This window comes from Oncorhynchus mykiss, chromosome 17 (assembly GCF_013265735.2).
Source record: "Oncorhynchus mykiss isolate Arlee chromosome 17, USDA_OmykA_1.1, whole genome shotgun sequence".
In the NCBI taxonomy this organism is placed as follows: Eukaryota; Metazoa; Chordata; class Actinopteri; order Salmoniformes; family Salmonidae; genus Oncorhynchus; species Oncorhynchus mykiss.
The window spans coordinates 1290217-1315000 of NC_048581.1; the positions used below are offsets into that span (position 1 = coordinate 1290217).

Sequence of the window (24784 nt, forward strand, 5' to 3'; positions counted from 1 at the left end):
ACCTAACTAGGATACATTTGAGTTTTCTTTGATGGCCCGATACATATGTTTTCTCTTCTCTTTCCTCACTCCCTCCCTCCCTCACTCCCTCCCTCACTCCCTCCCTCCCTCCCTCCCTCCCTCCCTCACTCTCCCAATATATATGTTTTCTCTTCTCTTTCCACCCCCCCCCTACCTCCCTCTCTCTCCACCCCCCTCTCCCTCCCTCCCCCCCACCTCCCTCCCTCCCTCCCTCTCTCTCTCTCCCTCCCTCCCTCCCTCCCTCCCTCTCTCTCCACCTCCCTCCCCCCCTCCCTCTCTCTCTCCACCTCCCTCCCCTCCCTCTCTCCCTCCTCCCCAGTGCCCTGAAGCGTATGTTAGGGAAGAGAGCGTTTGTGATCTCTCGCTCCACCTTCCCCAGTCAAGGCCAATACTCTGGACACTGGCTAGGAGACAACAGGAGTCACTGGAAGGACATGTACACCTCGATAGCAGGTAGACACACACACACTCACACACTCACACACTCACTCACTCACACACACACTAGGGCTGGGCGATATGTCCAAAATATCCTATCAGGATTTGTGTTGTTATGGACGGTTTTACAGTATTTGATGTTTCTGCTTGGTAAAAGTTGTAAATATGTTTTCTGTGTAGTGCAGAGGACCATTCTCCGTTCTTTAACCAGGTGGCCAGTTGAGACAAGTTCTCATTTACAACTGTGACCTGGCCAAGATAAAGCAAAGCAGTGTGACACAAACAACAACAGACTTACACATGGAGTAAACAAACGCACAGTCAATAACACAAAATAAAATAAATGTTTGTTTTTTTTATGTAAAAAAAAAAAAATCTATGTACAGATAGCAGGGAGATGAGACATGGTCACATGGAACTAGGACATTCTGATGGTGTTCTACTCAACCAAACCAGGACATTCTGATGGTGTTCTACTCAACCAAACTAGGACATTCTGATGGTGTTCTACTCAACCAAACCAGGACATTCTGATGGTGTTCTACTCAACCAAACCAGGACATTCTGATGGTTTTCTACTCAACCAAACCAGGACATTCTGATGGTGTTCTACTCAACCAAACTAGGACATTCTGATGGTGTTCTACTCAACCAAACCAGGACATTCTGATGGTTTACTACTCAACCAAACCAGGACATTCTGATGGTTTACTACTCAACCAACCAAACCAGGACATTCTGATGGTTTTCTACTCAACCAAACCAGGACATTCTGATGGTTTTATACTCAACCAAACTAGGACATTCTGATGGTGTTCTACTCAACCAAACCAGGACATTCTGATGGTTTTCTACTCAACCAACCAAACCAGGACATTCTGATGGTTTTCTACTCAACCAAACCAGGACATTCTGATGGTGTTCTACTCAACCAAACCAGGACATTCTGATGGTTTTATACTCAACCAAACTAGGACATTCTGATGGTGTTCTACTCAACCAAACCAGGACATTCTGATGGTGTTCTACTCAACCAAACCAGGACATTCTGATGGTTTACTACTCAACCAACCAAACCAGGACATTCTGATGGTTTTATACTCAACCAAACCAGGACATTCTGATGGTGTTCTACTCAACCAAACCAGGACATTCTGATGGTGTTCTACTCAACCAAACCAGGACATTCTGATGGTTTTCTACTCAACCAAACCAGGACATTCTGATGGTGTTCTACTCAACCAAACCAGGACATTCTGATGGTTTTATACTCAACCAAACTAGGACATTCTGATGGTGTTCTACTCAACCAAACCAGGACATTCTGATGGTGTTCTACTCAACCAAACCAGGACATTCTGATGGTGTTCTACTCAACCAGGACATTCTGATGGTTTTATACTCAACCAAACCAGGACATTCTGATGGTTTTATACTCAACCAAACCAGGACATTCTGATGGTTTTATACTCAACCAAACCAGGACATTCTGATGGTTTTATACTCAACCAAACCAGGACATTCTGATGGTGTTCTACTCAACCAGGACATTCTGATGGTTTACTACTCAACCAACCAAACCAGGACATTCTGATGGTTTTATACTCAACCAAACCAGGACATTCTGATGGTTTTATACTCAACCAAACCAGGACATTCTGATGGTGTTCTACTCAACCAAACTAGGACATTCTGATGGTTTTATACTCAACCAAACCAGGACATTCTGATGGTTTTATACTCAACCAGGACATTCTGATGGTTTACTACTCAACCAACCAAACCAGGACATTCTGATGGTTTACTACTCAACCAACCAAACTAGGACATTCTGATGGTTTTATACTCAACCAAACCAGGACATTCTGATGGTTTACTACTCAACCAGGACATTCTGATGGTGTTCTACTCAACCAACCAAACCAGGACATTCTGATGGTGTTCTACTCAACCAAACCAGGACATTCTGATGGTTTTCTACTCAACCAAACAAACTAGGACATTCTGATGGTGTTCTACTCAACCAAACCAGGACATTCTGATGGTGTTCTACTCAACCAAACCAGGACATTCTGATGGTGTTCTACTCAACCAAACTAGGACATTCTGATGGTTTTATACTCAACCAAACCAGGACATTCTGATGGTTTACTACTCAACCAAACCAGGACATTCTGATGGTGTTCTACTCAACCAAACCAGGACATTCTGATGGTGTTATACTCAACCAACCAAACCAGGACATTCTGATGGTGTTCTACTCAACCAAACCAGGACATTCTGATGGTTTACTACTCAACCAACCAAACCAGGACATTCTGATGGTGTTCTACTCAACCAAACCAGGACATTCTGATGGTTTTCTACTCAACCAAACCAGGACATTCTGATGGTGTTCTACTCAACCAAACTAGGACATTCTGAAGGTGTTCTACTCAACCAAACCAGGACATTCTGATGGTGTTCTACTCAACCAAACCAGGACATTCTGATGGTGTTCTACTCAACCAAACTAGGACATTCTGATGGTGTTCTACTCAACCAAACCAGGACATTCTGATGGTGTTCTACTCAACCAAACTAGGACATTCTGATGGTGTTCTACTCAACCAAACCAGGACATTCTGATGGTTTTCTACTCAACCAAACAAACTAGGACTTTCTGATGGTGTTCTACTCAACCAAACCAGGACATTCTGATGGTGTTCTACTCAACCAAACCAGGACATTCTGATGGTGTTCTACTCAACCAAACCAGGACATTCTGATGGTGTTCTACTCAACCAAACTAGGACATTCTGATGGTTTTATACTCAACCAAACCAGGACATTCTGATGGTTTACTACTCAACCAAACCAGGACATTCTGATGGTGTTCTACTCAACCAAACCAGGACATTCTGATGGTGTTATACTCAACCAACCAAACCAGGACATTCTGATGGTGTTCTACTCAACCAAACCAGGACATTCTGATGGTTTACTACTCAACTAACCAAACCAGGACATTCTGATGGTGTTCTACTCAACCAAACCAGGACATTCTGATGGTTTTCTACTCAACCAAACCAGGACATTCTGATGGTGTTCTACTCAACCAAACTAGGACATTCTGATGGTTTTATACTCAACCAAACCAGGACATTCTGATGGTTTTATACTCAACCAAACCAGGACATTCTGATGGTGTTCTACTCAACCAAACTAGGACATTCTGATGGTTTTATACTCAACCAAACCAGGACATTCTGATGGTTTTATACTCAACCAAACTAGGACATTCTGATGGTTTTCTACTCAACCAAACTAGGACATTCTGATGGTTTTATACTCAACCAAACCAGGACATTCTGATGGTTTTATACTCAACCAAACCAGGACATTCTGATGGTGTTCTACTCAACCAAACTAGGACATTCTGATGGTGTTCTACTCAACCAAACTAGGACATTCTGATGGTGTTCTACTCAACCAAACCAGGACATTCTGATGGTGTTCTACTCAACCAAACCAGGACATTCTGATGGTGTTCTACTCAACCAAACCAGGACATTCTGATGGTGTTCTACTCAACCAAACCAGGACATTCTGATGGTTTTATACTCAACCAAACCAGGACATTCTGATGGACTAAACTGACAGTAACGTTGTAAAAATGGATACAACTTTTCATTTCTTTAGGACTGTAGAAAAATACCTTTTTATAGATAGTATTGTCAAAAGAGCCAATGATGAGGCTATTAGGTTCTGTTCTGTTCTAGTCTTTGTATCGGACCGGCTCTCTGTCACATGGAACTAGGCTGGTGTCTAATCATGTCTCATCTCTCTCTAGAGGTCACATGGAACTAGGCTGGTATCTAATCATGTCTCATCTCTCTCTCTCTGTCACATGGAACTAGGCTGGTGTCTAATCATGTCTCATCTCTCTCCATCTCTCTCTCTCTGTCACATGGAACTAGTCTGGTATCTAATCATGTCTCATCTCTCTCTCTCTGTCACATGGAACTAGGCTGGTATCTAATCATGTCTCATCTCTCTCTAGAGGTCACATGGAACTAGGCTGGTATCTAATCATGTCTCATCTCTCTAGAGGTCACATGGAACTAGGCTGGTATCTAATCATGTCTCATCTCTCTAGAGGTCACATGGAACCAGGCTAGTATCTAATCATGTCTCATCTCTCTCCCTCCCTCCTCCTCCAGGTATGTTAACCTTTAACCTCCTGGGTGTTTCCCTGGTGGGGTCTGATATCTGTGCCATCTCTCTCTCTCCCTCCCTCCCCCTCCAGGTATGTTAACCTTTAACCTCCTGGGTGTTCCCCTGGTGGGGGCTGATATCTGTGGCTTCAGTGAGCAGACTGAGGAGGAGCTGTGTGTCCGCTGGACTCAGCTAGGAGCCTTCTACCCTTTCACACGCAACCACAACTCTATCGACCAGAAGGTAAGACCCCCAATGTGGCCCCCCCCTCAATGTTCCGCCCCCCACCCCAATGTGCCCCCCCCCCCTCCACCAATGTGCCCACCCCAATGTGCCTCTCCCCTCCACCAACGTGCCCCCCCCTCCACCAATGTGCCCCCCCCCACCCCAATGTGCCTCTCCCCCTCCACCAATGTGCCCCCCCCCTCCACCAATGTGCCCCCCCCACCCCAATGTGCCCCCCCCCCCCCTCCACCAATGTGCCCACCCCAATGTGCCTCTCCCCTCCACCAATGTGCCCCCCCCTCCACCAATGTGCCCCCCCCTCCACCAATGTGGCCCCCCCCTCCACCAATGTGCCCCCCCCCCCTCCACCAATGTGCCCACCCCAATGTGCCTCTCCCCTCCACCAATGTGCCCCCCCCTCCACCAATGTGCCCCCCCCTCCACCAATGTGGCCCTGACACAAACTGTCATAGAAAAGTCATTTTATCTGTATAAGCTGTGTGCTCTGTGTCTCTCTCCTCCCAGCCTCAGGACCCCCCAGCGTTCAGCCCTCGAGCCCGTTCAGCCATGAAACAGTCTCTGCTGCTCCGCTCCTCTCTGTTCCCTCTGCTCTACACGCTGTTCCACCGCGCACACACACACGGACACACTGTCGCTCGGCCTCTGCTGTTCGAGTGAGTTACACACACACACACACTGGGACACACACACACACACACACACGGACACACCGTCGCTCGCCCTCTGCTGTTCGAGTGAGTTCCAGACACACACACACACACACACACACACAGGGACACACACACACACACACACACAGGGACACACACACACACACACACACACACACACAGGGACACACACACACGGACACACCGTCGCTCGCCCTCTGCTGTTCGAGTGAGTTACACACACACACACACACACACACACACACACACAGCTCTTTCAGGATGTTCCTGACCAATGTGTGTTCATATTTTTAGGTTCCCCAAGGACGTGAGAACGTATGGGATAGACAGACAGTTCCTATGGGGGAAGAGTTTGATGGTGACACCAGTATTAGATCCAGGTGTGGACTATGTTGTGGGCTACTTCCCTCAGGGTCTCTGGTACGACTACTACACGGTAAGAACACAGCTATACATATATTACCTATATATAACCCTTAATAACCCTTAATAACCCTAACCCCAGGTCTCTACTATACAGTAGGAACACAGCTATATATATTAACTATACATAACCCTTAATAACCCTTAATAACCCTAACCCCAGGTCTCTACTATACAGTAGGAACACAGCTATATATATTAACTATGCATAACCCTTAATAACCCTTAATAACCCTAACCCCAGGACTCTACTATACAGTAAGGACACAGCTATATATATTAACTATACATAACCCTTAATAACCCTTAATAACCATTAATAACCCTAACCCCAGGACTCTACTATACAGTAAGGACACAGCTATATATATTAACTATACATAACCCTTAATAACCCTTAATAACCCTTAATAACCCTAACCCCAGGTCTCTACTATACAGTAAGAACACAGCTATATATATTAACTATACATAACCCTTAATAACCCTTAATAACCCTTAATAACCCTAACCCCAGGTCTCTACTATACAGTAAGAACACAGCTATATATATTAACTATACATAACCCTTAATAACCCTTAATAACCATTAATAACCCTAACCCCAGGTCTCTACTATACAGTAAGAACACAGCTATATATATTAACTATACATAACCCTTAATAACCCTTAATAACCATTAATAACCCTAACCCCAGGTCTCTACTATACAGTAAGAACACAGCTATATATATTAACTATACATAACCCTTAATAACCCTTAATAACCATTAATAACCCTAACCCCAGGTCTCTCCTATACAGTAAGAATACAGCTATATATATTAACTATACAGTTACACCCCCATTCAGAACAGAACAGTGTAACCCTAACCCCTAACCCTAACTCTCCCTCCCTCTCTCTCCCTCCCTCTCTCTCCCTCCCTCTGTCTCCCTCCCTCTGTCTCCCTCTCTCCCCAACTTCCCTTGTCTCTCTGTCTCTCCTCTCTCTCTCCTCTCTCTCCTCTCTCTCCTCTCTCCTCTCTCCCTCCCCTCTCCTCTCTCTCCCTCCCTCGGTCTCCCTCTCTCCCCAACTTCCCTTGTCTCTCTGCCTCTCCTCTCTCTCCTCTCTCTCCCTCCCTCGGTCTCCCTCTCTCCCCAACTTCCCTTGTCTCTCTCTCTCTCCTCTCTCAGGGTGATTCTATCCGTAGTAAAGGAGAAGAGTTGAGGCTCAAGGCTCCTCTAGACCATATCAACCTTCACCTGAGAGAAGGAGCTGTCATACCTACACAGGTAAACAGACAGATGTATATACTGTACTCTATATCATCTACTGCATCTTTATGTAATACATGTATCACTAGCCACTTTAAACTTTGCCACTTTGTTTACATACTCATCTCATATGTATATACTGTACTCAATACCATCTACTGTATCTTGCCTATGCCGCTCTGTACCATCACTCATTCATATATCTTATGTACATATTCTTTATCCCATTACACTTGTGTTTATAAGGTAGTAGTTTTGGAATTGTTAGTTAGATTACTCGTTGGTTATAACTGCATTGTCTGAACTAGAAGCACAGGCATTTCGCTACACTCGCATTAACATCTGCTAACCATGTGAATGTGACCATTAACATCTGCTAACCATGTGAATGTGACCATTAACATCTGCTAACCATGTGTATGTGACCATTAACATCTGCTAACCATGTGTATGTGACCATTAACATCTGCTAACCATGTGTATGTGACCATTAACATCTGCTAACCATGTGTATGTAACAAGTAACATTGGATTTGATTTGTTAACATATGTTTCCCATGCCAATAAAGCCCCTTGAATTGAATTGACAGAGTCAGAGAGTCAGAGAGTCAGAGACAGAGAGAGTGTTTTACTGTAGGGAGGAACAAATTTCCTCTGTGTCTCTGCTGTGAGGGGCACCTGTTCACTGTCGGACCGTTAACATCTGCTAACCGTGTGTATGTGACAAATTAAATTGGATTTGATTTGAGACAATAGATGGTCAGGTAGCTGGCTCATCATGTTATTGGGGCTCCCGAGGAGGTGCAGCGGTCTCAGGCACTTGCATCTTAGTGCTAGAGGCGTCACTACAGACCCCGGTTCGATTCCAGGCTGTATTACAACCGGCTGTGATTGGGAGTCCCATAGGGCGGCGCACAATTGGCCCAGCGTCATTAGGGTTTGGCCCATGAGTAGGCCGTCATTGTAAATAATAATTTGTTCTTAACTGACTTGCCCAGTTAAATAAAGGTTATGTCAGAATAATGATGACTACAGAGTTTCAGAGGGTTAATAGGAAGATGACACAAAGTGGATGGTCAGGCATCCATATCGAAAATAATTAATCACTGTGTCTCTCTCTTCCTCTTTCTCTGTGTCTCTCCCTCGGTCTCTTTCGTTCTCTCTGTGTGTCTGTCGCTGTCTGTCTGTCTGTGTGTCTGTTGCTGTCTGTCTGTCTGTCTGTGTGTGTCGCTGTCTGTCTGTCTGTGTGTGTCGCTGTCTGTCTGTCTGTGTGTGTCGCTGTCTGTCTGTGCGTGTCGCTGTCTGTCTGTGTGTCTGTGTGTGTCGCTGTCTGTCTGTCTGTCTGTGTGTCTATGTGTGTCGCTGTCTGTCTGTCTGTCTGTGTGTGTCGCTGTCTGTCTCTGTCTGTGTGTGTGTCGCTGTCTGTCTGTCTGTGTGTGTGTCGCTGTCTGTCTGTCTGTGTGTGTCGCTGTCTGTCTGTCTGTCTGTGTGTGTCTCTGTCGCTGTCTGTGTGTGTCTCTCTCTGTGTGTGTCTGTCGCTGTCTGTGTGTGTCTCTCTCTGTGTGTGTTTGTCTCTCTCTGTGTCTGTGTGTGTCTCTCTCTTTGTCTGTGTGTGTGTCTCGCTCTGTGTCTGTGTGTGTGTCTCTCTCTGTGTGTGTGTCTCTCTCTGTGTCTGTGTGTGTCTCTCTCTGTGTGTGTCTCTCTCTGTGTCTGTGTCTGTGTCTCTCTGCCTGTGTGTGTCTCTGTGTCTGTCTCTCTCTCTCTCTGTGTCTGTGTCTCTCTGTCTGTGTGTCTCTCTGTGTGTTGCTCCCTGTGTAGCGTCCCAACACAACCCTGTTTGTGAGCAGTGGTCAGCCGCTCCACCTCGTGTCCAGTCTGTCTGAAGACGGCTCGGCCGGAGGAGAGCTATTCTGGGACGACGGAGAGAGCATCGACACCTTGGAGACAGACCAGTACGCTCACGTAGTGTTCACTGTGGTGAAGGTACGCTCCGACCACTACAGACCGGGAAGCTCCGACCACTACAGACCAGTACGCTCCGACCACTACAGACCGGTACGCTCCGACCACTACAGACCGGTACGCTCCGACCACTACAGACCGGTACGCTCCGACCACTACAGACCAGTAAGCTCCGACCACTACAGACCAGTACACTCCGACCAATACAGACCAGTACGCTCCGACCAGTACGCTCCGACCACTACAGACCGGTACGCTCCGACCACTACAGACCGGTACGCTCCGACCACTACAGACCAGTACGCTCCGACCACTACAGACCAGTACGCTCCGACCAGTACGCTCCGACCACTACAGACCAGTACGCTCCGACCAGTACGCTCCGACCACTACAGACCAGTACGCTCCGACCACTACAGACCGGTACGCTCCGACCACTACAGACCAGTACGCTCCGACCACTACAGACCAGTACGCTCCGACCACTACAGACCAGTACGCTCCGACCACTACAGACCAGTACGCTCCGACCACTACAGACCAGTACGCTCCGACCACTACAGACCGGTACGCTCCGACCACTACAGACCAGTACGCTCCGACCAGTACGCTCCGACCACTACAGACCAGTACGCTCCGACCACTACAGACCAGTACGCTCCGACCAGTACGCTCCGACCACTACAGACCGGTACGCTCCGACCACTACAGACAGTACGCTCCGACCACTACAGACCGGTACGCTCCGACCACTACAGACCGGTATGCTCCGACCACTACAGACCAGTACGCTCCGACCTCTACAGAGCAGTACGCTCCGACCTCTACAGACCAGTACGCTCCGACCAGTACGCTCCGACCACTACAGACCAGTACGCTCCGACCACTACAGACCAGTACGCTCCGACCAGTACGCTCCGACCACTACAGACCAGTACGCTCCGACCACTACAGACCAGTACGCTCCGACCAGTACGCTCCGACCACTACAGACCGGTACGCTCCGACCACTACAGACCAGTACGCTCCGACCACTACAGACCGGTACGCTGCGACCACTACAGACCGGTACGCTCCGACCACTACAGACCGGTACGCTCCGACCACTACAGACCAGTACGCTCCGACCTCTACAGAGCAGTGCGCTCCGACCACTGCAGACCAGTACGCTCCGACCAGTACGCTCCGACCACTACAGACCAGTACGCTCCGACCAGTACAGACCAGTACGCTCCGACCAGTACGCTCCGACCACTACAGACCAGTACGCTCCGACCACTACAGACCAGTACGCTCCGACCTCTACAGAGCAGTACGCTCCGACCACTACAGACCAGTACGCTCCGACCACTACAGACCAGTACGCTCCGACCACTACAGACCGGTACGCTCCGACCACTACAGACCGGTACGCTCCGACCACTACAGACCGGTACGCTCCGACCACTACAGACCGGTACGCTCCGACCACTACAGACCAGTACGCTCCGACCTCTACAGAGCAGTGCGCTCCGACCACTACAGACCAGTACGCTCCGACCAGTACGCTCCGACCACTACAGACCAGTACGCTCCGACCAGTACAGACCAGTACGCTCCGACCAGTACGCTCCGACCACTACAGACCAGTACGCTCCGACCACTACAGACCAGTACGCTCCGACCTCTACAGAGCAGTACGCTCCGACCACTACAGACCAGTACGCTCCGACCACTACAGACCAGTACGCTCCGACCACTACAGACCAGTACGCTCCGACCACTACAGACCGGTACGCTCCGACCACTACAGACCGGTACGCTCCGACCACTACAGACCGGTACGCTCCGACCACTACAGACCGGTACGCTCCGACCACTACAGACCGGTACGCTCCGACCACTACAGACCAGTACGCTCCGACCTCTACAGAGCAGTGCGCTCCGACCACTACAGACCAGTACGCTCCGACCAGTACGCTCCGACCACTACAGACCAGTACGCTCCGACCAGTACAGACCAGTACGCTCCGACCAGTACGCTCCGACCACTACAGACCAGTACGCTCCGACCACTACAGACCAGTACGCTCCGACCTCTACAGAGCAGTACGCTCCGACCACTACAGACCAGTACGCTCCGACCACTACAGACCAGTACGCTCCGACCACTACAGACCAGTACGCTCCGACCACTACAGACCGGTACGCTCCGACCACTACAGACCGGTACGCTCCGACCACTACAGACCGGTACGCTCCGACCACTACAGACCGGTACGCTCCGACCACTACAGACCGGTACGCTCCGACCACTACAGACCAGTACGCTCCGACCTCTACAGAGCAGTGCGCTCCGACCACTACAGACCAGTACGCTCCGACCAGTACGCTCCGACCACTACAGACCAGTACGCTCCGACCAGTACAGACCAGTACGCTCCGACCAGTACGCTCCGACCACTACAGACCAGTACGCTCCGACCACTACAGACCAGTACGCTCCGACCTCTACAGAGCAGTACGCTCCGACCACTACAGACCAGTACGCTCCGACCAGTACAGACCGGAACGCTCCGACCAGTACGCTCCGACCACTACAGACCAGTACGCTCTGACCACTACAGACCGGTACGCTCCGACCACTACAGACCAGTACGCTCCGACCACTACAGACCGGTACACTCCGACCACTACAGACCAGTACGCTCCGACCTCTACAGAGCAGTACGCTCCGACCACTACAGACCAGTACGCTCCGACCTCTACAGAGCAGTACGCTTCGACCACTACAGACCAGTACGCTCCGACCACTACAGACCAGTACGCTCCGGCCACTACAGACCAGTGCGCTCCGACCACTACAGACCAGTACGCTCCGACCAGTACGCTCCGACCACTACAGACCAGTACGCTCCGACCACTACAGACCAGTACGCTCCGACCTCTACAGAGCAGTACGCTCCGACCACTACAGACCAGTACGCTCCGACCACTACAGACCAGTACGCTCCGACCACTACAGACCAGTACGCTCCGGCCACTACAGACCAGTGCGCTCCGACCACTACAGATCAGTACGCTCCGACCACTACAGACCAGTACGCTCCGACCACTACAGACCAGTACGCTCCGACCACTACAGACCAGTACGCTCCGACCACTACAGACCAGTACGCTCCGACCACTACAGACCAGTACGCTCCGACCACTACAGACCAGTACGCTCCGACCTCTACAGACCAGTACGCTCCGACCACTACAGACCGGTATGCTCCGACCACTACAGACCAGTACGCTCCGACCTCTACAGAGCAGTACGCTCCGACCACTACAGACCAGTACGCTCCGACCTCTACAGAGCAGTACGCTCCGACCACTACAGACCAGTACGCTCCGACCACTACAGACCAGTGCGCTCCGACCACTACAGACCAGTACGCTCCGACCAGTACGCTCCGACCACTACAGACCAGTACGCTCCGACCACTACAGACCAGTACGCTCCGACCTCTACAGAGCAGTACGCTCCGACCACTACAGACCAGTACGCTCCGACCACTACAGACCAGTACGCTCCGACCACTACAGACCAGTACGCTCCGGCCACTACAGACCAGTGCGCTCCGACCACTACAGACCAGTACGCTCCGACCAGTACGCTCCGACCACTACAGACCAGTACGCTCCGACCACTACAGACCAGTACGCTCCGACCACTACAGACCAGTACGCTCCGACCACTACAGACCAGTACGCTCCGACCACTACAGACCAGTACGCTCCGACCACTACAGACCAGTACGCTCCGACCACTACAGACCAGTACGCTCCGACCAGTACGCTCCGACCACTACAGACAAGTACGCTCCCACCACTACAGACCAGTACGCTCCGACCACTATGCAACCTTCCAGTTACTAGTCCAACGCTCTAACCACTATAACCATGACAGCTGGTTCTACTAACACTATTACCTTCACCTCTTCCCTTCCTATTGTGTTCTAGAACACGATGACATCGGAGGTGCTGCACGACCACGTGGAGGCTTCCTACATCACCGTGGAAACAGCCTCCTTCTATGGCGTGAAGGTGGAGCCTACCAGGGTTACGGTCAACTCCCACGATGCTGCATTCACCTACAGAGCCAATCAGGTGAGACTTGGTGTCAGGAGGCAAAGGTTAAGTGTTTTTTAAAGTTCAGATAATGTTTTAGAGCAGCCATACTCACAATAAAACATTTTTTTAAAGGAATGTAGGGACCTCCCGAGTGGCGCAGGGGTCTAAGGCATTGATCAGTGCTAGAGGCGCCATTACAGATCCGGGTTCGATCCCGGGCTGTGTCGCAGCCAATCCGCGACCGGGAGACCCATGACGCGGCGCACAATTGGCCCAGCGCCGTCCGGGTTGTCCTTGTCTCATCGCGCTCTAGCGACTCCTTGTGGCGGGCCGCGCTGACTTTGGTCGCCAGCTGGTACAGTGTTTCCTCCGACTGTGTCCAGAAGCAGTGCGGCTTGGCGGGATCGTGTTTCGGAGGGACGCATTGCTGCTATAACAGCCTCCACTCTTCTGGGAAGGCTTTCTACTAGATGTTGGAACATTGCTTTGGGGACTTGCTTCCATTCAGCCACAAGTGCATTAGTGAGGTCGGGCAGTGATGTTGGGCAATTAGGCCTGGCTCGCAGTCGGCGATGCAATTCGTTCGAATTCATCACAAAGGTGTTCGATGGGGTTGAGGTCAGGGCTCGGTACAGGACAGTCAAGTTCTGAACAAACCATTTCTGTATGGTTCTCGCTTTGTGCACTGGGGCATTGTCATGCTGAAACAGGAAAGGGCCTTCCCCAAACTTTTGGAAGCACAGAATCATCTAGAATGTCATTGCATGCTGTAGCGTTGAGATTTCCTTTCACTGGAACCAAGGAGCCCGATCCATGAAAAACAGCCCCAGACCATTATTCCTCCTCCACCAAACTTTACAGTTGGCACTATGCATTGGGGCAGGTAGCGTTCTCCTGGCATCCTCCAAACCTAGATTCGTCCGTCGGACTGCCAGATGGTGAAGCGTGATTCATCCCTCCAGAGAAGGCGTTTCCAGAGTCCAGTGGCGGCGAGCTTTACACCAGTCCAGCCGACGCTTGGCATTGCATGCTGATGTTAGACGCTTGAAGCTCTCAACGAAACCGTTCTTGTGCCGACGTTGCTTCCAGAGGCAGTTTGGAACTCGGTAGTGAGTGTTGCAGCTGAGGACAGATGCTGTTTTACACGCTCCAACACTCGGTGGTCCCGTTCTGCTGAGCCGTTGTTGCTCCTAGATGTTTCCACTTCACCATAACAGCACTTACAGTTAGTATGCCCGGGGCAGCTCTAGCAGGGCTGACATTTAGACTTGTTGGAAAGGTGGCATCCTATGAGAGGGGCCACGTTGAAAGTCACTGAGCTCTTCAGTAAGGCTTTTCTACTGACAATGTTTGTCTATGGAGATTGCATGGCTGTGTGCTTGATACACCTTTATACACCTGTCAGTCTCCCCATGTTTAGAGGGAAATGTGTGAGTTGACTGGTAGTAGTGGAGTCTCCCCATGTTTAGAGGGAAATGTGTGAGTTGACTAGTAGTAGTGGAGTCTCCCCATGTTTAGAGGGAAATGTGTGAGTTGCCTGGTAGTAGTGGAGTCTCCCCATGTTTAGAGGGAAATGTGTGAGTTGACTGGTAGTAGTGGAGTCTCCCCATGTTTAGAGGGAAATGTGTGAGTTGCCTGGTAGTAGTGGAGTCTCCCCATGTTTAGAGGGAAATGTGTGAGTTGACTGGTAGTAGTGGAGTCTCCCCATGTTTAGAGGGAAATGTGTGAGTTGACTGGTAGTCGTGGAGTCTCCCCATGTTTAGAGGGAAATGTGTGAGTTGACTGGTAGTAGTGGAGTCTCCCCATGTTTAGAGGGAAATGTGTGAGTTGACTAGTAGTAGTGGAGTCTCCCCATGTTTAGAGGGAAATGTGTGAGTTGACTGGTAGTAGTGGAGTCTCCCCATGTTTAGAGGGAAATGTGTGAGTTGACTGGTAGTAGTGGAGTCTCCCCATGTTTAGAGGGAAATGTGTGAGTTGACTGGTAGTAGTGGAGTCTCCCCATGTTTAGAGGGAAATGTGTGAGTTGACTGGTAGTCGTGGAGTCTCCCCATGTTTAGAGGGAAATGTGTGAGTTGCCTGGTAGTAGTGGAGTCTCCCCATGTTTAGAGGGAAATGTGTGAGTTGACTAGTAGTAGTGGAGTCTCCCCATGTTTAGAGGGAAATGTGTGAGTTGCCTGGTAGTAGTGGAGTCTCCCCATGTTTAGAGGGAAATGTGTGAGTTGACTGGTAGTAGTGGAGTCTCCCCATGTTTAGAGGGAAATGTGTGAGTTGACTGGTAGTAGTGGAGTCTCCCCATGTTTAGAGGGAAATGTGTGAGTTGACTGGTAGTAGTGGAGTCTCCCCATGTTTAGAGGGAAATGTGTGAGTTGACTGGTAGTAGTGGAGTCTCCCCATGTTTAGAGGGAAATGTGTGAGTTGACTGGTAGTAGTGGAGTCTCCCCGTGTTTAGAGGGAAATGTGTGAGTTGACTGGTAGTAGTGGAGTCTCCCCATGTTTAGAGGGAAATGTGTGAGTTGACTGGTAGTAGTGGAGTCTCCCCATGTTTAGAGGGAAATGTGTGAGTTGACTGGTAGTAGTGGAGTCTCCCCATGTTTAGAGGGAAATGTGTGAGTTGACTGGTAGTAGTGGAGTCTCCCCATGTTTAGAGGGAAATGTGTGAGTTGACTGGTAGTAGTGGAGTCTCCCCATGTTTAGAGGGAAATGTGTGAGTTGACTGGTAGTAGTGGAGTCTCCCCATGTTTAGAGGGAAATGTGTGAGTTGACTGGTAGTAGTGGAGTCTCCCCATGTTTAGAGGGAAATGTGTGAGTTGACTGGTAGTAGTGGAGTCTCCCCATGTTTAGAGGGAAATGTGTGAGTTGCCTGGTAGTAGTGGAGTCTCCCCATGTTTAGAGGGAAATGTGTGAGTTGCCTGGTAGTAGTGGAGTCTCCCCATGTTTAGAGGGAAATGTGTGAGTTGCCTGGTAGTAGTGGAGTCTCCCCATGTTTAGAGGGAAATGTGTGAGTTGACTGGTAGTAGTGGAGTCTCCCCATGTTTAGAGGGAAATGTGTGAGTTGACTGGTAGTAGTGGAGTCTCCCCATGTTTAGAGGGAAATGTGTGAGTTGACTGGTAGTAGTGGAGTCTCCCCATGTTTAGAGGGAAATGTGTGAGTTGACTGGTAGTAGTGGAGTCTCCCCATGTTTAGAGGGAAATGTGTGAGTTGACTGGTAGTAGTGGAGTCTCCCCATGTTTAGAGGGAAATGTCATCTGTGGTTTGTTATTAATGTATCTCTGTTTCTCCGTTCGTCTCCCTCCAGGTGTTGACTGTAACAGATCTGGGACTGAATCTCAGCCAGAACTTCACCATCAGTTATTAATGTATCTCTGTTTCTCCCGTTCGTCTCCCTCCAGGTGTTGACTGTAACAGATCTGGGACTGAATCTCAGCCAGAACTTCACCATCAGTTATTAATGTATCTCTGTTTCTCCCGTTCGTCTCCCTCCAGGTGTTGACTGTAACAGATCTGGGACTGAATCTCAGCCAGAACTTCACCATCAGTTATTAATGTATCTCTGTTTCTCCCGTTCGTCTCCCTCCAGGTGTTGACTGTAACAGATCTGGGACTGAATCTCAGCCAGAACTTCACCATCAGTTGGATCTAACAGCTTTTCCCAAAACAATGGGAATTCCGACCTTTTGGAATGTTTGATGGTTTTTCCTTCCCTGACGGTCTCTACTGCTTTACGCCCCACGGCCGTGACCCAAATGGCACCCTATTCCCTATATAGTGTACTACCAGGGCTCAAAACACCCTCACTGTAGGACACACCATATGTTGCTCCGGGTGGGATTGAATCCTGACCTGAACCATTAGATACTAACCTAACCACTGATCTAGGACCAGATTACCCTCCTACAATACTAACCTTAACCATTAGATACTAACCTAACCACTGATCTAGGACCAGATTACCCTCCTACAATCCTAACCTGAACCATTAGATACTAACCTAACCACTGATCTAGGACCAGATTACCCTCCTACAATCCTAACCTGAACCATTAGATACTAACCTAACCACTGATCTAGGACCAGATTACCCTCCTACAATCCTAACCTGAACCATTAGATACTAACCTAGGACCAGATTACCCTCCTACAATCCTAACCTAAACTGAATCACACTCAACAAGCCTCCTGGAGCGAGTTTCATTTATTTACCCAACAGAGGATATAGCTGGCTACATCTATGGGCTTTTCTGTTTTTCTGTCGTGCAGTAGCCTATATCATATATGTATTGGATAACAGCACTATATTTTGGACTTTTTTGGGGCTTGGGCTCATTAAATGTATTTTAATGTAGGGCTCATCAGGCTTGAATTTTTTAATCAAAGCTCTAATCAAATCCACAGGCCTGTTTTTATGCTCTATAATGCTTTTGAAGGACCGTTCCAGTTTGGACTGGAAATACCGGTTTAGTCGGTAGGAAAGTGATTTATTCTCAGGATGGAACATTTTGTAAAATACTGTGAAGACATTCACCCGTGAGCCAGATGCATTAGTTTGAAAGGCCTCCTGTGTATTTTACTGGTTAGGTAGTAAAATATGAAGTCTAGTCGTTCTGCCACTGGTCGTTACTACAGTCAAGAGCCAACTTTTATTTTGCTGTTTTCATTTCTCAGAGGAAAGGTGAAGATGTGCAATTAAAAGGAGAGGAACTTTTCTTTCCCTCAGAACAAGACTAGAATGGGGTGAGATGGATGTTTGTGTCTTTGGGGAGTTTCGTGATAATAATCAGTGATTTGTTGTTATTGATCCTGATATGTACATATTGTTGTTGACAAGCTTGTTTGCACTGAATCAGGACATATTGAAGGTACAGGGAAGTGCCTTTACGAATGATCAAACTGTCTCTTCTACTGCTCTGTTTTAAATCTGTTCTAGAATGATAGTTTCAGAGCACCTCTAGAACAGCTCAGTTTTAACTCTGTTCTAGAATGATAGTTTCAGAACACCTCTAGAACAGCTCAGTTTTAACTCTGTTCTAGAATGATAGTTTCAGAACACCTCTAGAACAGCTCAGTTTGAACTCTGTTCTAGAATGATAGTTTCAGAGCACCTCTAGAACAGCTCAGTTTTAACTCTGTTCTAGAATGATAGTTTCAGAACACTTCTAGAACAGCTCAGTTTTAACTGATAGTTTCAGAACACCTCTAGAACAGCTCAGTTTTAACTGTTCTAGAATGATTGTTTCAGAACACCTCTAGAACAGCTCAGTTTTAACTCTGTTCTAGAATGATTGTTTCAGAACACCTCTAGAACTGCTCAGTTTTAACTCTGTTCTAGAATGATCGTTTCAGAAAACCTCTACACATCTACATTGTTCTAAAACTAGAATTCTAGTTTCAGTTTGTTTTCTAACTGCTTTACTGTGACTCTAAAAACAGGGTCTTTCTCTCTAAAACAATGATATTAAAGTATTGTCAAGCTTTCTCAGACATACAATTGCCTTTGCTACATAATGAATGAGCCTGGATTGTAGTTTTTGACATTTTGAAGCGTTATGGAAACGCAACGTTTGCCCTTTTGAAATTGATTGGTTGAAATGTTGTTTGACAAATGTGTTTTATTTGTCCTATTCTATTCAAGCGGTATAATGAAAACTGTGGAAGGGGAAGACTTGCCTTATGTTGGCCGGTTCGGCCAGTTGGGTGTTTCTATCTGGCATGAATAATGACTGTTGATGCTGTAATGCCCGCCTCTCCATTTCCATTTGTGTTATGTTGAACGGGGACGTGCTCAGACAGATGCTCGTTTCTAATGATGACTTGATTAAACATGAATCCTGACTCCCATGTGTCTGTTTTATATCTGTTTGTCACATGATTGGACGGGAGGGACTTATATACCTGGGTGTAATTTAGTTTCATCCAGGTATTACTACTGCTTGGCTGGAGCATAATCCTGCACCCATCAAATATGCCTTTTTATTCTAATCAAATGTATTCATAAAGCCCTTCTTACTGATATCAGCTGATATATCAAAGTGCTGTATAGAAACCCAGCCTAAAACCCCAAACAGCAAGCAATGCAGGTGTAGAAGCACGGTGGCTAGGAAAAACTCCCTAGAAAGGCCGAAACCTAGAGAGGAACCAGGCTATGAGGGATGGCCAGTCCTCTTCTGGCTGTGCCGGGTGGAGATTATAACAGAACATGGCCAAGATGTTCGAATGTTCATGAATGGCCAACATGGTCAAATAATAATAATCACAGTAGTTGTCGAGGGTGCAACAGGTCAGCACCTCAGGAGTAAATGTCAGTTGGCTTTTCATAGCCGATCATTAAGAGTATCTCTACCGCTCCTGCTGTCTCTAGAGAGTTGAAAACAGCAGGTCTGGGACAGGTAGCATGTCCGGTGAACAGGTCAGGGCTCTATAGCCGCAGGCAGAACAGTTGAAACTGGACCAGCAGTATGGCCAGGTGGACTGGGGACAGCAAGGAGTCATCATGCCAGGTAGTCCTGAGGCATGGTCCTACGGCTCAGGTCCTCCGAAAGAGAGAATTAGAGAGAGCATACTTAAATTCACACAGGACACCGGATAAGACAGGAGAAATACTCCAGATATAACAAACTGACCCTAGCCCCCCGACACATAAACTACTGCGGCATAAATACTGGAGGCTGAGACAGGAGGGGTCAGGAGACACTGTGGCCCCATCCGATGATACCCCCAGACAGGGCCAAACAGGCAGGATATAACCCCACCCACTTTGCCAAAGCACAGCCCCCACACCACTATTATTGAATTCCATTGTCCTCTAATCAGTGTTTTTTTTTTTGTTCTATCAATGTAATTGCATCATTTCCCATATTTTTTTGTAAATATATACAGTACCAGTCAAAAGTTTGGGGACACCTCATTCAAGGGTTTTTCTTAGTTTTACTATTAAATAACACATACGGAATCATGTAGTAACCAAAAGTGTTAAACAAATCAAAATATATTTTTTGAGATTCTTCAAAGTAGCCACCTTTTGCCTTGACAGCTTTGCACAATCTTGGCATTCTCTCAACCAGTTTCATGAGGTAGTTACCTGGAATGTATTTAAATTAACAGGTGTGCCTTGTTAAAAGTACATTTGTGGAATTTCTTTCCTCCTTAATGCGTTTGAGACAATCAGTTGTGTTGTGACAAGGTAGGGGTGGTATACAGAAGATAGCCCTATTTGGTAAAAGACCAAGTCCATATTATGGCAAGAACAGCTCGAATATGCAAAGAGAAACGACAGTCCATCATTACTCTAAGACATGAAGGTCAGTCAATCTGGAAAATCTCAAGAACTTTTAAAGTTTCTTCAGTTGCAGTTGCAAAAACCATCAAGCGCTATGAGGAAACTGTCTCTCTTGAGGACACAGGAGGAGACAACATGAATCAGGCCTTCGTGGTCGAATTGCTGCAAAGAAACCGCTACTAAAGGACACCAATAAGAAGAAGAGACTTGCTTGGGTCATGAAACATGAGTAATGGACATTAGACAGGTCTCTGTCCTTTGGTCTGATGAGTCCAGATTTGAGATGTTTGGTTCCGACTCTTGTCTTTGTGAGACGCAGAGTAGGTGAACGGATGATCTCCGCATGGTTCCCACCATGAAGCATGGAGGAGGTGGTGTGGGACAATCATTTGTTTTTCAACAGGACAATGCTCAAAATTTGAGAAGCTTTTCGTGCGTAAGGAATATTTCTGGGGTCTTTTATTTCAGCTCATGAAACATATGACCAACACTTGACATGTTTGTTCAGTGTGTGTGTGTGTATGTATGTGTGTGTATACTGTGTATACAGTGGGGAGAACAAGTATATAGGCAAATCTGGTGAAGAACTACAGGAAGCGTATGATCTCTGTAATTGCAAACAAAGGTACCAAATATTAAGTTCTGCCTTTCTGATGTATCAAATACTTATGTCATGCTATAAAATGCAAATTAATTACTTAAAAATCATACAATGTGATTTTCTGGATGTTTTAGATTCAGTCTCTCACAGTTGAAGTGTGCCTATGATAAAAATTACAGACCTCTACATGCTTTGTAAGTAGGAAAACCTGCAAAATCGGCAGAGTATCAAATACTTGTTCTCCCCACTATATATACTATGTATGTATACACACACACACACTGTGCATTTGGAAAGTATTTATTTTTTCTACAGCCTTATTCTGAAATTGATTTAAAAAAAATCTTTATCAACACACAATACCCCATAATGACAAAGTGAAAAAAACAGAAATACCTTAATTTACATATAATATACTATAATAATAAGAATACTATAATACATATATATATATACATATTATATTACATACATATTTATTTAGTATTCAGACCCTTTGCTATGATGTTTCTACAACTTGGAGTCCACCTGTGGTAAATTCTATTGATTGGACATGATTTGGAAAGGCACACACCTGTCTATATAAGGTCCCACAGTTGACAGTACATGTCAGAGCAAAAACCAAGACATGAGGTCGAAGGAATTATCTGTGGAGCTCCGAGACAGGATTGTGTTGAGGCAGAGATCTGGGGAAGGGTACCAAAGAATATCTGCAGCATTGAAGGTCCCCAAGAACACAGTGGCCTCCATCATTCTAAAATGGAAGAAGTTTGGAATCACCAAGACTCTTCCTAGAGCTGGCTGCCCGACCAAACTGAGCAATCAGGGGAGAAGGGGCATGGTCGGGGAGGTGACCAAGAACCCGATGGTCACTCTGACAGAGCTCCAGAGTTCCTCTGTGGAGATGGGAGAACCTTCCATAAGGACAACCATCTCTGCAGCACTTCACCAATCAAGCCTTTATGGTAGTGACCAGACGGAAGCCACTCCTCAATAAAAGCCACATGACAGCTCGCTTGGCGTTTGCCAAAAGGTACCTAAAGACTCTCAGACCATGAGAAACAATATTCTCTGGTCTGATGAAACTAAGATTGAACTCTTTGGCCTGAATGCCAAGCATCATGTCTGGAGGAAACCTGGCACCATCCTTACGGTAAAACATGGTGGTGGCAGAATTGTGATGTGGGGATGTTTTTCAGTGGCAGGGAGACAAGTTAGGATTGAAGGAAAGATGAATGGAGCAAAGTACAGAGAGATCCTTGATGAAAACCTTCTCCAGAACGCTCAGGACCTGAGACTGGGGTGAAGGTTCATCTTCCAACAGGACAACGACCCTAAGCACACAGACCGGAGCAAGGGACAAGTGTCTGAATGTCCTTGAGTGTCCCAGCCAGAGCCCGGACTCGAACCAGATCGAACATCTCTGGAGAGACCTGAAAATAGCTGTACAGATGCTCCCCATCCAATCTGACAGAGCTTGAGAGGATCTGCAGAGAAGAATGAGAGAAACTCCCCAAATACAAGTGTGCGAAGGTTGTAGGGTCATACCCAAGAAGACTCGAGGCTGTAATTGCTGCCAAAGGTGCTTCAACAAAGTACTGAGTAAAGGGTCTGAATAGTTATGTAGACATGTAGAGTTAAAAATATATAAATAAATAAAATGTGCAAACATTTAAAAAAAACGTTTTGCTTTGTCATTATGAGGTATTGTGATGTCATTATGAGGTATTGTGATGTCATTATGAGGTATTGTGATGTCATTATGAGGTATTGTGATGTCATTATGAGGTATTGTGTGTATATTGATGAAGGATAAAAACAATGTATTCAGTTTTAGAATAAGGCTGTAACGTAACAAAATATACAAAAATTGAATGGGTCTGAATACTTTCTGAACCCCTCTCATCTATCTCTGAAGACCATCTATTCCAGCCTTCAGCTCCCCTCAACCCCTCTCATCTATCTCTGAAGACCATCTATTCCAGCCTTCAGCTCCCCTCAACCCCTCTCATCTATCTCCGAAGACCATCTAGTCCAGCCTTCAGCTCCCCTCAACCCCTCTCATCTATCTCTGAAGACCATCTAGTCCAGCTTTCAGCTCCCCTCAACCCCTCCCATCTATCTCTGAAGACCATCTAGTCCAGCCTTCAGCTACCCTCAACCCCTCCCATCTATCTCTGAAGACCACCCAGTTATGATTTCTACTGGTCATATTTTCCCACTGTGTTCTGAACCTTTCTTGTCCTCCAAGAGTTGTTGAATCTTCTCTCACCCTCATCGGTCTTCACTGGGTCAGTTGGTCCTCATGAGCCACTGGCATATGTTCACCTGTAGAGGGCGCTGTGCTGTCACAATTCAACCCCCCTTTACTGTTCTTGGTACAGTTTGGTGTGGTCTTCCCCACTAATGGTAGGGTTTAAGTGGAGTACAGGGCTGATATGCTGGACATCTCTGTGTGTGTCTTGAACCAGGAAGGACATCTGTTCTCTGTTATTCTGAATGCTGCTGTTCTCAGCTCTACTAAACCCACTGGTCACATAGTTGATAATCTCTCACACAGCACATTACAGATATGAACAACTGTGTTTATGTTAATAATTTGTCACACAGCACATTACATAAAGGCCTGTAATCTCCTCCTCTGCTCCTTTTCCCCCTCTCCTCCCACCTCCTCCCCCTCTTGCCTCCCCATCTCTTCCTCGTCTGCTCTCCTCTTCCCCCGTCCCCTCTGCTCTCCTCTTCCCCCCTCTCCCTCCTCCTTTCTATTCCCCCTCTTCCCCCGTCCCCTCTGCTCTCCTCTTCCCCCCTCTCCCTCCTCCTTTCTATTCCCCCTCTTCCCCCGTCCCCTCTGCTCTCCTCTTCCCCCCTCTCCCTCCTCCTTTCTATTCCCCCTCTTCCCCCCTCCCCATCTGCTCTCCTCTACCCCCCTCACCCCCCCCCCCCCTCGCTGCTCTCCTCCTCCCCCATCTCTTCCCCCTCTTCCTCCTCTCTGCTCTCTCTTCTCCGTCCTCCTCCCCCGATCACTCTTCACCCCTGTGATCTGTTATTATTATGATAGTGGGGGCCCAGGATGACAGTTAATTAAGTGTTGAAGTCTAATAAATAAACCTAATCACACATCTATGGCTCTCAAGAGAAGACAGGCTATGTGCCCACTGCCCACAAAATGAGGTGGAAACTGAGCTGCACTTCCTAAACTCCAGTCCAATGTATGACCATATTAGAGAGACATTTTTCCCTCAGATTACACAGATCCACAAAGAATTAGAAAACAAACCCAAATTTGATAAACTCCCATATCTACTGGGTGAAATTCCACAGTGTTCCATCACAGCAGCAAGATTTGTGACCTGTTGCCACAAGAAAAGGGCAACCAGTGGAGAACAAACACCATTGTAAATACAACCCATATTTATGTTTATTTATTTTCCCTTTTGTACTTTAACCATTTGCACATCATTACAACACTGTATGTAGACATAATATGACATTTGAAATGTCTTTAGTCTTTTGGAACTTCTGTGAGTGTAATGTTTACTGTTCATTTTTTGGTTTATTTCACTTTTGTTTATTATCACTTGCTTTGACAATGTCAACA

The 24784-nt window shown here is 47.3% G+C and overlaps 1 protein-coding gene and 1 long non-coding RNA gene across 3 annotated transcripts in view; one reads left to right on the forward strand and one right to left on the reverse strand.

The window, feature by feature from the left end:
• Positions 1-19141, forward strand: part of LOC110515478 (lysosomal alpha-glucosidase) — a 45562-nt gene extending 26421 nt beyond the window's left edge. Inside the window, exons 14-21 of one of the 2 annotated variants that reach the window (XM_036948524.1) lie at positions 341-474; positions 4748-4899; positions 5407-5555; positions 5868-6009; positions 7171-7269; positions 9070-9234; positions 13201-13347; positions 16608-16825. In XM_036948524.1, the coding sequence (XP_036804419.1) occupies positions 341-474; positions 4748-4899; positions 5407-5555; positions 5868-6009; positions 7171-7269; positions 9070-9234; positions 13201-13347; positions 16608-16667 (1048 nt within the window). In that variant the 3' untranslated portion in view covers positions 16668-16825. Of the gene's footprint in view, positions 1-340; positions 475-4747; positions 4900-5406; positions 5556-5867; positions 6010-7170; positions 7270-9069; positions 9235-13200; positions 13348-16607; positions 16826-16889 lie in introns of those variants that run through there. The other variant, XM_036948523.1, reaches the window with a different exon arrangement.
• LOC110513292 overlaps positions 17286-24784 on the reverse strand; it is a 15317-nt gene continuing 7818 nt past the window's right edge. Inside the window, exon 2 of the long non-coding RNA XR_005036727.1 lies at positions 17286-17460. This is a non-coding gene — a long non-coding RNA (uncharacterized LOC110513292). The remainder of the gene's footprint in view (positions 17461-24784) is intronic.